Here is a 14,522-nt window from a genome sequence, read left to right as displayed (position 1 = left end):
AATAATTATCTATTGTAGAATTTGGTAAGAATATATAACCTAATAATTATCTATTGTAGAATTTGGTAAGAATATATAACCTAATAATTAACTATTGTAGAATTTGATAAGAATATATAACCTAATAATTATCTATGGTAGAATTTGATAAGAATATATAACCTAATAATTATCTATTGTAGAATTTGGTAAGAATATATTGCCTTCTAATAAAATCCAGAATCCAGAGATGAAGAGTAATTTAAATCAACCAGGACGCTCATTTTCTGATAAAATAGAATATACAGGACATACACAGTCATATACATCTAGACAACTAGCTTGGGAGAAATGTCTAGGTATGTTTCAATATTAACCATATTTTAACTGAGTTAGACAAATATAGTATAGTTCAGCAAAAAATATTTTCAAATAGTAATTATTTCAAGTCGAATATGACTGCTTTGAAGTACCTCTCACAAAATATTAACAGCAGTATTTCTTTTTTTTTTTTTAAAACCTCTACCCATATGCCCAATTACTTATGCACTGAAACCTTTCTTTATGCATATCTTTCTATATTTCCAGAAACCGGCCAAGATATTATGTTAAATGCTTTACCTAAAGAATTAGGAATAGTCTTGGAGTTGACCTTCCAAAGAGACTTTGCCAATGTTTTAACAATATTTGTTAAAGTTGCTAATCCAGGTAAAACAAAAAAATGTTTAGCTTGGATTGGAAGACATCCTAATGTAAGTATACCATAAAAATGTTTTGATTTACAAACTTCATTTAGCAAATAGACCAAATGTCTTGAGTGTGACCTTGTTATTGACTGGCTTATTCAAGTTTTATAACTCATTTTTTCTGGCATTGGTAGATTTCTCAACTGGTCTTATAAAGTTTTGGACTATAACCATTAATATTGATTTATTTATTCTTTTATTCCTTGTCTTGTATATTAGACAATCTCTACGATGAAAGGAACACCTACTAGACTATCAGATGATGACAAATACTCTAAAACCATAAATACTTTACAAGATATACAGAAACTCAAGGTAGTATATTTTTTCTACATCAATTTCAGTCCTATAATCCAGGTAGTATTGCATCGTTGAAATTGACCAATCATATTTCTAGAGCATACTCACAACAATACCTACAGAACTTGTAGAAATAAAATATACTACAACTCAGAACAATTCATTACATTGATTGATATTGATCATTTTCTTGCTTCAAAGGAAGTAAGCATATTGTACCACTGGGTACTTTTCCATATGTGAATTTCAAATGAAACTTGGTGAATTTATTATGGCTCATAGATGAACCCTATTGAAATAAAAAAGTAGCTTTATTATTAATATTTATGGTTATTGCCCTTGCGTTCGATACATTTTCAAATCCATTTATTATGATAATTAACAAATTATTGATATCATTGCAGGAAAACTTAGAAGTAACAATATATATTAAATATAGTTTAGGAGATCAAGAAAACCTATTATCTGATCAAACAGTGATAGGATTGGGGCTACCATTAGTAGCTGGATTATATTTATGGAGAGAATCACATTATCCTGTCTCATATCGAAGAGAGGCTACAGAACAAGATGATCAGTCAACCTGAATCAAGTACATTTATCTACCAATTTAGAAATGTCCTTGGGTAAAAAATCAAAACTGTGAACAATTTTCTTTTAAATAGGGAAAAGAGAACATGGTATACATATAATTACAGTGGAATTTTGTTTTATATTCAAAAATAAAAATCTAAAACATAGCTCATAACAATTGTACAATTTTCTTGTAGGTTCATAACAGAACATCAGGTTCTATTTTTTTTCAAATTCATAACAGAACATGATGTTCTATTTTCTTTTAAATTCATAACAGAACATGATGTTCTATTTTCTTTTAAATTCATAACAGAACATCATGTTCTATTTTCTTTTAAATTCATAACAAAACATGATATTCAATTTTCTTTTAAATTCATAACAGAACATCATGTTCTATTTTCTTTTAAATTCATAACAGCACATCATGTTCAATTTTCTTTTAAATTCATAACAGAACATCATGTTCAATTTTCTTTTAGATTCATAACAAAACATGATGTTCTATTTTCTTTTAAATTCATAACAGAACATCATGTTCAATTTTCTTTTAAATTCATAACAGAACATCATGTTCAATTTTCTTTTAGATTCATAACAGAACATCATGTTCTATTTTCTTTTAAATTCATAACAGAACATGATGTTCTTTTTTCTTTTAGATTCATAACAGAACATCATGTTCTATTTTCTTTTAAATTCATAACAGAACATCATGTTCTATTTTCTTTTAGATTCATAACAAAACATCATGTTCTATTTTCTTTTAGATTCATAACAGAACATCATGTTCTATTTTCTTTTAGATTCATAACAGAACATCATGTTCTATTTTCTTTTAAATTCATAACAGAATATCATGTTCTATTTTCTTTTAGATTCATAACAGAACATCATGTTCTATTTTCTTTTAAATTCATAACAGAACATCATGTTCTATTTTCTTTTAAATTCATAACAAAACATGATATTCAATTTTCTTTTAAATTCATAACAGAACATTATGTTCAATTTTATTTTAAATTAATAACAGAGCATTCTGTTCTATTTTCTTTTAAATTCATAACAGAACATGATGTTCTATTTTCTTTTAAATTCATAACAGAGCATCATGTTCAATTTTATTTTAAATTAATAACAGAGCATTCTGTTCTATTTTCTTTTAAATTCATAACAGAACATGATGTTCTATTTTCTTTTAAATTAATAACAGAGCGTTCTGTTCAATTTTCTTTTAAATTCATATCAGAACATCATGTTCAATTTTCTTTTGAATTCATAACAGCACATCATGTTCAATTTTCTTTTAGATTCATAACAGAACATGATAAGCTTTCTTTAAATTTAAAAACAGAACATAGTCACTATGTTTGTAGCATTGAAATGAAGAAGTTTATTTTTATTTGTCTGTACTTGCCAGCCTTGTAGCTTCGAAAGATATATCTAATTTAATAGTCAAGTTTTGGTATGTTAAGTATACTAAAGATTCAGGAGTATTCCTCTTTGGGTACAATTATAATTTTATGAATTATTTTTTATAATAGATCTCAATCTGTTGCGGTGACATTTTATTTAAGATTGATTTTACAAATTATACAATAATTTGTTTGTTTTTATATAAAGCTTTTTCTTTACATAAGAGGAATACTTGTTATTGTTATTAAATGATGTCTGTTATTATTTGTTTTGATGATCTGTTATCTTTATTCTATTGTTTATAATGTATACTGATATATATAGATATATACATTTGTAATAAAACATCTTCTCGAAATAGTGGTTTTGGGAGTTAGATGCTTTGCCCACTACGTGTATTTGAAAGTTTGAGGCATGAACATGGAAAAGTGTAAAGTCATTCATGTGACCTTCTTCATTAGTATAATCAGGAGCATAGATTAATTTAAAGTAGTCAAAAGATTGGGAGTTTTGGAATGATGTTTATTCATTAATGCCAAATACAATTTTTACACTGAATTATAATTAAAAACATAACAGACATCTCAGTTTAAGTCAATGATAGATGCACATGCACATCTAGACACATGCACATCTAGACACATGCACATCTAGACATAAACACGGACCATCATCCCAAAGCAAAGTAGGTGATCAATACCTCTTAGTAAAACTGTTATTACACAGAAGCTAGCCTGACAAATCTGTCCCAACCCAGTTCCTGTTATGTGCTATAGCAGGCTATGGATGTCATATCATTATGTGACAAAAAAAAACAAAAAACAAACTATGTCAATAAATAGCACTTTTAAACAGCATAACACAACATCATATTAACATTAACAATTCTATCTAACCAATGAAACCATAACAAACAATATCAGCCTCCTATTTACCAGTTGGTTGTTGTCTTAGTCGACCATATTCTCTTAACCTGTATAAACAAAATCATTTTAAAAGTTAAATTACATCATATGATAATATTGATACATATATATCCATGATGAAAACTATGAATTACAATCGCCCACCTAGGAGTGTAACCTTGAGAACAGGGATTTCTAGTATTCTGAACGGAGTAACCATACCTTTTCATAAGCAACACACAAATATACAAATATTATTGAGCTTGATTTATTTATTAACTTCATTGCAATCTACCGACAATATAATATTTAATTGGTGCTTACCTCAGTGCATTAATCTTAATGAATCCATCAGCATCAGTAGGTTCATAATTACCTTGAACATTCATACTGAAAATCAAAATCATTAACATCAATGAAAGACTCCTTCAAAAATATAATTTTGTTAAGATAGAAGCCTTATTGCACCTAGATTGGCCTAGATGACATAGTTCGTTTTCTCACTGTTAGCTACCTGTAGCCGTTTAAACACTTGTATAATTGTAAAACTATTATTATTGAGAGATATGGTGACTCTCTAGCTAATATATAAACACTATTATAATTACCTGATTAACTGTTTATCATACAGAGATAATGGTGACTCTAGATAGTATATAAACACTACTATAATTACCTGACTAACTGTTTATCATACAGAGATAATGGTGACTCTAGCTAGTATATAAACACTACTATAATTACCTGACTAACTGTTTATCATACAGAGATAATGGTGTCTCTAGCTAGTATATAAACACTACTATAATTACCTGACTAACTGTTTATCATACAGAGATAATGGTGACTCTAGCTAGTATATAAACACTACTATAATTACCTGACTAACTGTTCATTATACAGAGATAATGGTGACTCTCTAGATAGTATAAGAACCCTACTATAATTACCTGACTAACTGTTTATTATAGAGAGATAATGGTGACTCTAGCTAGTATATAAACACTACTATAATTACCTGACTAACTGTTCATTTTAGAGAGATAATGGTGACTCTCTAGATAGTATATAAACACTAGTATACTTACCTGACTAACTGTTCATTTTAGAGAGATAATGGTGACTCTCTAGATAGTATATAAACACTAGTATAATTACCTGACTAACTGTTCATTATAGAGAGATAATGGTGACTCTCTAGATAGTATATAAACACTACTATAATTACCTGACTAACTGTTAATTGTACAGAGATAATGGTGACTCTCTAGATAGTATATAAACACTAGTATAATTACCTGACTAACTGTTCATTATACAGAGATAATGGTGACTCTCTAGATAGTATATAAACACCGCCTTTATAAACCTTAACAGTAACTTTTCCTTCAACTGAATCCTGACTTTTATTTATACAGAATCTAGTAAATTCACATTCAGGGCTAAACCAAAAACCTACAACAGATAAATGGAATTGTAATACACCATTTTAACATAATATTTATTTATAACAATATAAGGAAGGTGTTGGAAACAAGTCAAAGAAGCTGTCATGTTTAAAAAAAAAAATAAAACACAATTGGGTGGTTGATTCTGTTGACTTGTATAAAGTTTCCTACCTCTGTAAACTTGCTCTGAAAATTTAATATCTAGTTCTCTCTTAATTTTCCTGACTTCCTGTAACAGATAGATAAAATATATTCACACTAACTATGAACCCACTGAGTAATCATACTAATATTCCAATTTTCACATAATAAATAATATGTCTCAAAACACCACAATACTAAATAAATGTCTATACAAATTTACTATATTTAATTATCTAATATACTTTGACTCCGACCAAAGGCATCCTAAAAAAATGTTTGGTAAAGACTGAATTAACAGTAACTTTTTTTTTATCTCAACAAGCATTGATAGAATTGTAGGCTAATATATTTGTCATAAAGTCAAAACTGACCCTATCCATTGTGAAGACCTCTATATCAGTATGAGCTGCCAAAAGTATAGTTCCACCAGGTGTTTCATAAATACCTGAAATCAAACATATCAAAATCATTATCATTATCTGATTTCCAGTATAAGTAGACTTTTGACAAACCTCCATGAAAGTATGGAATTAATAGCACATTGGATATTTAGAGTGATTATAATATTGAATTCACTATGCTGCTTTGTACAAGATTATACAATTTAAAACAAAGTAGAACAAATACCTCGAGATTTCATTCCTATAAATCTATTTTCTACAATATCTATTTTACCAACACCATTCCTTCCACTGGTAAATATAAAACAAATCAGATTGGAACATAACATACATCAATAATATTATAATAAAATAACATAATAAATATCATTAGCTATCTGACATATCTGTAAGAGACAAACAGAGTGGTATGAGGTGTTCCTGAATTATGTGCATGTATCTGCATGTTATCTAAAGGTGTGTCTTGTCTATCAAATTCTTACCCAACTTTATTGAGGTATAAAAACAGATCTAGAGGTTTGGTCAATTCTGTTCCATCAGTTTTGTTGGTTACTTTTACTGGAACACCTAAATAAACAATAAAATGGCCATAAAAATCTTTAATTCTTTCTTCAAATAGATAACTTCATATGGAAAGTGTAACAGTACAAAACCTGATAATTAAAACTGATGGTTTTAGCAGTTTAATATTAAAAAATTGACATTCAAAGGATGTGTTGGCAGAATAAGATAGCTACTTTATCTTAAAAAACTGGAGTGTCTCAGAACCCACATTTTCTCAAATCAACTCATTTCCATCAAATTTTAGTTCAGTTGACATACTTAATAATAAATGTCTTATTATCAATAAAACTGGCTGCTTCTGAGAAGAAAGGACCAGATCATAAAGGAGGAGATATCCTGATATATAAACTAAGTTAAGGAATTAAAAGACAGACCACGTTTAAATTCTAATACCAGTATTTCTGGTGAGTCTGGTGCCAATTCTGGTGATACTATCATAGTACAGATGTCATCTGGTGACTGGTGATTAGGATCCTCTAATACTCCAGATTCATAGCTACAATTTAATACCATTAAGATTAAAACAAGAAACAACTGAGTTTGTCTGAAATTGTTTGAATTACATTGTAGCTTTTGTAGAAAATTTCTGTGAAGAACACCATGGCTATATCATTATAGACAGGGTATATTTTTGTTGAAAAGTAGGAAAACCGGTTTTAAAACACAAAAATATGATAAAGATAGCTGAAATTTGGGGAAGAATATATATAGACAATTTATTCATAGTTTACCTAATGTGCATCATATTAGCATCCATACTCCATGGTTTAGATTTTGTTACTGGTAGTGGTATGTTATGTTTCTATAATACATTATAATACATAAACATTATATCAATTCGTAACTATTTAGTCAAATATTTCAGCTTTCTACATAGACAGCCTGCTAGTTTTAAAAATGTATTGTTAAAAGAGTTATGCCAAAATTGTGGACAGAAAATTTCGAGCAGTCTTGGTATCCTCCATGGAGTTATAACCTACAAATATAACAAAAATATCAACATCAAAACAAAAAACAAAAAATTCATCCAGTTTAACATCCTATTTTATAGCTTCTTATTTGGCTGATGAAGTTTATTTTTTATTTATCTATGTTCTAAGAAGAAACTTTGTTGAAAACCAGTTTTTTTTTATCATGTCATTTTCTAAAACTATAGCTTCATCTACTCAGATTTACAAGGGAAGAATCTAACCAGCTAGGTACATTTGATCAATAAGAATTCTAACCTGTATAGTAGGATGCAGACCATAAGCTCCTAATTCAAACCTAATCTGATCATTGCCTTTACCAGTGGCACCATGAGCTACATAGTTAGCTCCTTCTTGTTTAGCTACCTTGATCATCTCCCTATATATAACAAGTAAATGATTAGTACTTGTTGTTTTCTTCATCATGGTGGGTGCACATTATTTATGCTGACAGAGATATTTCCAGATTCATTCAAGGGTAAGAGAGAGGTGTGCATTATATATACACACTATATTTGCATTATATAGTATGTACACTCTCACAGTATAAAATTCATTCAAGCTTTGTGTATTAAAATAACTAATGTATAAGACTCTCATTGTTTAAATTTTCTATATTATCTAATGATTTTGAATATTTAAAATAATTTCATCAATATAATTCTATTGTATTAAAAATATAGAAATATCTCTTTTGTGACAGAAAACAAAAAATACCAGCATAAAATTTGCTATTCTATTTTGAATGGATGTTCGTATTGATTACTAGAATTCTATATCAATTGACATCTTGTGCTGTACAAATATAACATAATATTTTACATAGACCCTACTAATTACATGTATAGCATACTAATTATAACATACTAATTATAACATACTAATTATAACATACTAATTATATTATACTAATTATAACATACTAAATATAGCACACTAATTATAACATAGGCCCTGCTAATTATAACATACTAATTATAACATAGGCCCTGCTAATTATAACATACTAATTATAACATAGGCCCTGCTAATTATAACATACTAATTATAACATAGGCCCTGCTAATTATAACATACTAATTATAACATAGGCCCTGTTAATCATAACATACTAATTATAACATAGGCCCTGCTAATTATAACATACTAATTATAACATAGGCCCTGTTAATCATAACATACTAATTATAACATAGGCCCTGCTAATTATAACATACTAATTATAACATAGGCCCTGTTAATCATAACATACTAATTATAACATAGGCCCTGTTAATCATAACATACTAATTATAACATAGGCCCTGCTAATTATAACATACTAATTATAACATACTAATTATTACAACAGGTTTGAAAATGTTGTCAAATTACAATAGGAAAGTATTGTATGAGAAAAAACTTTCTTCACACAGTAGGTGTATTAGTGAATAATATAGGTTGATCACATTTCATCGGTTCATTTTATATTTTAACCACTGTACTTACCAATTTAATTGATACAGTGATATATATATAAAGTTGATTAAGACTCACTTGGCAATTAGAGGTCTAGCTAGGGCAGTACCAAGTAAATATCTATCTTCATATTGAGCATTAGCTTGAACTGCTGGCCATATAAACTCTTCTACAAACTCCTTCTTTAAATCTGGTATGATCATCTGAAACAATAGCCTGTTTTAGAGAGATTGTAAAATAGTTTTCTTGGCTTTTAAAACCAATTGTTGTGATAGTGTTGACATTAAAAGAAAAACGCTTAGTTTTTATGGAATTTCAACATGCACTGATGTTTGAAAATTGGAGTGGTGTAAATTGATGCTATCAATCTTCTTTAAATCTCTTAATACAGTTCAACATTGGACAGACTTGTGCATCTAATATACCGAAGTATGTAATATTGTAATAAAGCTATTTTCTGATAAGAATTGGTTCTCTTTTAACCTGATTTTAAGATACATGAAAACGTAAGTACAAACAAAAACTTTGGAACTGATGAATATATCACATCTTTTAAATATCAATATAACATAATAAACAAGTCAATTGTTATAGATTTGCAATATTTGCTAATTGTGAGAGACAGATTTCAATGGATAGCTTTTTCCGTTCTTTTATTTGCTTAAATCCCTTATCTATAGAATATTGCTGAAGTTTAAGTGACAATAAATAGTCGGGCAGTCCATTGTTTTTTATCTGTTATCTACTCTCAGACTGTTTATAGTATTAATATAACACAATTATAAATATAAAACATCTGGTCAGATTATCTTATTAAGAATTTAAAAACCTTCTCAGTTTCTACAATGGATAGTCTGGTTATCTGGAAGTTGAAATTTCTAACCATTTATACTTAAAAACATTTTTATGGTTAATTGCGGGTCCAAAAAGAAAAAAACAATCACTGAAAACAAGCTACCCTTGAATCTGAGCACCACTGTTTTTGTAAGTGATGGAAGAGCAAGATTAGAATTCACTGAATTTAGCAATAACAAAAACCTCCAAAAACAAATTATAACACAGATCTTGAAGAGTGAGTACTCTACAAGTATCGAATCTATTAACTCAGTGACATGTTTTATACAGGAGTGACGTAGTTTGAACAAAGTTTTTTTTTTTAAATTACAGACAAATATTTCCTGGAACCAATTTGATGAAGTCTTTAGAAAAAGTTGAGAGAGATAATGATTAAAATTAGAAGTGAAACATGTTCAGTAGGAAGTTCTATTATGATTAAGAACATGAAAAGGTTATAGTCTTGAACTGCCAGTATAATTTAATCAAGACCAAATTAGATCAACTTCCGAATCAATCAATAAAAACAAGATGTTACCATTCAATATTCTTACTGTTTAGTTATTACTACTAGGTACTTACCAATTTCTTACAAGTTTAAAGAAGCACTGTCTGCTAAGATGTGACTAATTTGTTTGTAAATTCAGTGAGCCCATGGCATCAAAAACCTACATAGCTTTATCAGCATCATAATTTTAAAAATATAACCAGATAAAGTTGTGTTTTTTGTTTAAATGGATAACCAAAATCAATAAAGTTTTAAAATTGTTCAAAATCAATTATCTTTTTTTCAGTTTTAATGTCTTTGGAATATTGTCGTGCAATCATAAAGTATACATATCACAAGAACTAACTCCTTTAAAGGACTAGTATTATTGATTTACAGGCTATCAAAGTAAGTCAATATCATTAATAAAGCCTAATTAATATATGACAAGAGAATAAATATAATCTAAGAAAATCAAGGAAACATAATAGAGGAGTATAATGGAATAGTAAATAGTCATTTACAAAAGACATTCTCATATCTCAGAGAATATCATGTATTCATGGCTTGTTTCAGAACTTATTGGCCTTGTTTATGATTCCAGTCTGGTAATATTGTACTTTAAAGGGATTATTATGTTTTTCTAACATTGTTTAAGACTTGTCACAAAATCAAAAGCTCAAAAGAATTTCCAAATATGGGTGCTCAAATGTGTTTTTAGATATGGATTTACGATTAAAATCAAAGATATCCAGGTAATAACTTTCCCCTTTGCTTTGGAAAAATATATACCTAAACTTTCATGTTTTGTACTATGCCCAGTATATGTCTACATTCAAAAATAAACAACTAACCTAACTTTGCTATAGGTAATTTTTTCATCAAAAGTGCACATAATTCCTAGAGAAATTTAAGAGAAAAATTACCAGAAAATTTTACCAGATATCCACAAATAATAGCCAAGGTTATCCAGAGTAAAAAATGAGCACTTCAAATAAAGGTTGTTTTCTTTATCAAAATGAACTTGGCATTACCAGATTTTCAGGAGATATAAAAGAGGTGCACATTTCAATGCTCACTGACTATATAATCGAACACCTACATAAATTACATGGTAGACTACCTTGATAGTAAAACACATTTCAACTTACCTTGGAAGCACCAAATTTCAAAGCTTTTGATTTAATAGCATCAAAGTCTTCATCTTGACCAATATTAGCCTGTTATAAATAGATGAGAAATGACTGATAAAGAGAATGATCAATCAGAACTAGCGGTATTACAGGAAGATAGGACAGATGGTGGTTTCTTAATTATCTTGTATCTAATAAATCAAAACAATTAATGATCACCTTTATTACTGCTTGAAGATCTTATTGACAACTTAATCTAGAAACATTTTTACTCCCTTGCTATCCAAAAATTTTCACAAAAAATATTGTATTATTAAAGAAGCTATAACATTTTTCATATATTGTGTCAATATTTAAATTGATAAATCTTCATACCCTATCAAATTTGGATTAAATAGTACCAACATATATCAAATACAATGGAAATTGGTTGAAAACTAAAACAGCTACAGCATTTTCACTATTGGATATATGACATATATCAAAATTGTCTAAAAACTATAATATAGTGTTTTTTAAGGAAATGTGCATCTACAGCATTTTTAATATTCAGTTACAAGGTAATTAAGTTTAAATCTAATTCAAATTAAGTCATGTTATATTTCACAGCTAAATAATATATTTACTTTATTTGATTAATAATATTATAATAATAAAATTACCAGCTGTAGGTTTCACAAATATGGTTTGAATATTCATTGCAAAAAAAGGTGATGTAAAGTTTGTGTAATTTCACAGCACATTGAGGCTGCTTATAGACTTGTAAACTGAAAAATAAGCAATACACACGACATGCAGGTTCATACATCTTCACAATAACAATCTACTACAAAAATTTGTCTTTTCTGAAGTACTAATAGCTTGACATTGTGAAGTAAATGATGTGCTTGCAAAACTTACCAGATATGCAACAACATCATAGCCTTGTTCTTTCAGCCACACTAAAATACAAGATGTGTCTAAACCTCCACTGTAAGCTAGAACTACCAGTTTTTTAACATCACCATTAGACATTATATAGCTGTTCAGGAAAAATACACAAATATTAAATAAACATTCACTGAAGATTGTTCTCATTGACTAACAAGTAAGATCCTTATTGAAATAAGATAAGCCAATGTTGCATTTTCATTCATATTATATAGCTCACAACTCAATTTAATATATCCCTACATCTACCCTTATATTATAGGTGGAAATTGGTATGTTTCATTTGAGATATATTATTCTTTAATATCAGATTTCTACATGACATTTAGTAGAATTTTGATTAGGCCTATGGATTATGAAGTGTAAATTGCTCCACTTTGAAATATTGAATAGCATCATTATAGTTGCCTGTTAATTCCAAAACAAAACAAAATATTTCTCTATAACACTTACTTATTATTTAAAAACCATGTATAAGATAATCCTTTTTAACTGTGAGCAAAGATCTCATTAAAAAATCAAAATTTTCAATAACTAATGTGAAGATTAGAAATTATAAAAGGTATAAAGAACTTACCTTGTCAAGTTAAACTAACTGTGTTTATAGTAAGATGATGAAATATCTCAAGAGTTGAATGTAACTAGCTGTAATGGTATTCTATTAACAACTGCTCAGTTATAAAAGCAGTAAGTTTGTACATGGATCAGTCCACTATTGGTATTTTGAGGGTAAATAGATAAAACAGCCGACTTTCTTTCTTTTATCAATAAAAAATACTACTATAAGACATGCAAACTTTTTTTTTTATTTTATTATCTTATAGAAATTTTTTTTATCTCTTTTTAAGCTTTAAGTTGAGATAAATTTTGGCTTTTTACAATAGCAGGAACTATCTCCTGCTTTACAGATCTTTTATTTTGTTCTAGTTGAAAAGGGAAATTTTCATTTAACTAATCTATCACTTGAAAGACTCTATCCAAATCTTTAGTTGTGGGATGGCTCACTGACATAGATCAGTGCCACTACAAGTGGGATAGCTTAGTCAGTATAATATTTGATTTTTGGTAAGATAAAATCTTGTTGGAAAGATTTCTGATGCCATATCCAGTGCTTTTGAGGGTAAGACCATGAGAAGGTGATGAAGGTTCAAATCTCAATTTAGAAAGATTACTCTTACCTCTGTGATAACTCAATTGATATTATAAAAGAAATATCTCTAAGATCATATCATATTTTCTAAGAACATCTTTGGGTTTTGCATTGTAAGATCTAAGGTACTAAAAGAATCTTTTTTTTCAGTTGTTTGGAAAACTGGCACTAAATTACAACACTAAAATTACAGGGACAAACTAAGAATAAGCATAAAAGGCCTATTAAGTTACATTAAGGGACACATGTATAGTTTTCACAAATTTGGGCAAAGTGTTTTTTTGAACCAACGAAAAAGCTGAATGTTCCTTTAAGAGAACTTCATATTCAGAATTAGATGATATTTGATTAAATGTATGAATTGAAACCCAATAAAAATATAAACAATAAAGAGTCAGTATACAATTTCAACTATGTCTATCAACAGCTTGTCTTTTCACAGTCAGGACAAAAACACAAATATAACCCTAGTTGGTGGTTGTTATCTGACATATGCAAAATGCAAACAAAAGATAAAATATATATATGTAAATTATTTATGTATTTGTTCATTCTCATATTTTCATATGATCTTATATTTACAGTTTGGTTAATAGAAAGATCATCTGTCTATAAAACATATCAGGGACTCAAAATTATCTTTCATTTTATAAATTGCACAGTCATATCAATGTAGGGCCTACAGTATATATACCAGTGAATATCTTCAGAATAGCAATATCTTTTTATAGAGATAAATACATGTATTAACCTACATAAAGTCTTGACCTTGAATAGATTACAATATGATTACTGATGATGTTGTTTTATGTGTGTCATTGAGACAACTCTTCTTTTCTTAAAGTGATATACTCATGAAAATATCAAATAACAGGTCTGCATGCAGAACTCTATATCAACTATCTGTAGCTCTTTTCAGAATAAAATGTCAATGTCAATTAAAGACATACCAGTTGTCACTTCTAGGCTTTTATCCAAGCTCTGACATACATGATGCTCTAAGAACATCATATGTAAAAACTGCATTGAGAATGTCTAGCAATGTTTACTGCTGCAGAGTGACAACAGTGTTAACAAAACTTT

The 14,522-nt window shown here is 28.4% G+C and overlaps 1 protein-coding gene across 1 annotated transcript; it reads right to left on the bottom strand.

The window, feature by feature from the left end:
* Positions 1-3,520: 3,520 nt before the first annotated feature.
* Positions 3,521-12,906, bottom strand: LOTGIDRAFT_231283 (hypothetical protein). Its single transcript, XM_009052339.1, has 15 exons — positions 12,873-12,906; positions 12,260-12,382; positions 11,378-11,446; positions 8,984-9,108; positions 7,706-7,826; positions 7,353-7,455; positions 7,211-7,259; positions 6,854-6,975; positions 6,398-6,482; positions 6,142-6,206; positions 5,886-5,959; positions 5,542-5,599; positions 5,221-5,377; positions 4,247-4,312; positions 3,521-3,990 (listed from the first exon to the last, which is right to left on the bottom strand). The coding sequence occupies exons 2-15, from the start codon at positions 12,371-12,373 to the stop codon at positions 3,945-3,947; spliced, it is 1,254 nt and encodes a 417-aa protein (XP_009050587.1). The 5' UTR covers positions 12,374-12,382; positions 12,873-12,906; the 3' UTR covers positions 3,521-3,944.
* Between the last annotated feature and the right edge of the window lie 1,616 nt (positions 12,907-14,522).

The sequence above is a fragment of the Lottia gigantea genome, assembly GCF_000327385.1.
Source record: "Lottia gigantea unplaced genomic scaffold LOTGIsca_18, whole genome shotgun sequence".
Lineage (NCBI taxonomy): Eukaryota > Metazoa > Mollusca > Gastropoda > Lottiidae > Lottia > Lottia gigantea.
Note: the sequence above shows the minus strand (reverse complement) of the source record. Positions and strands in the feature narration are given on the sequence as shown.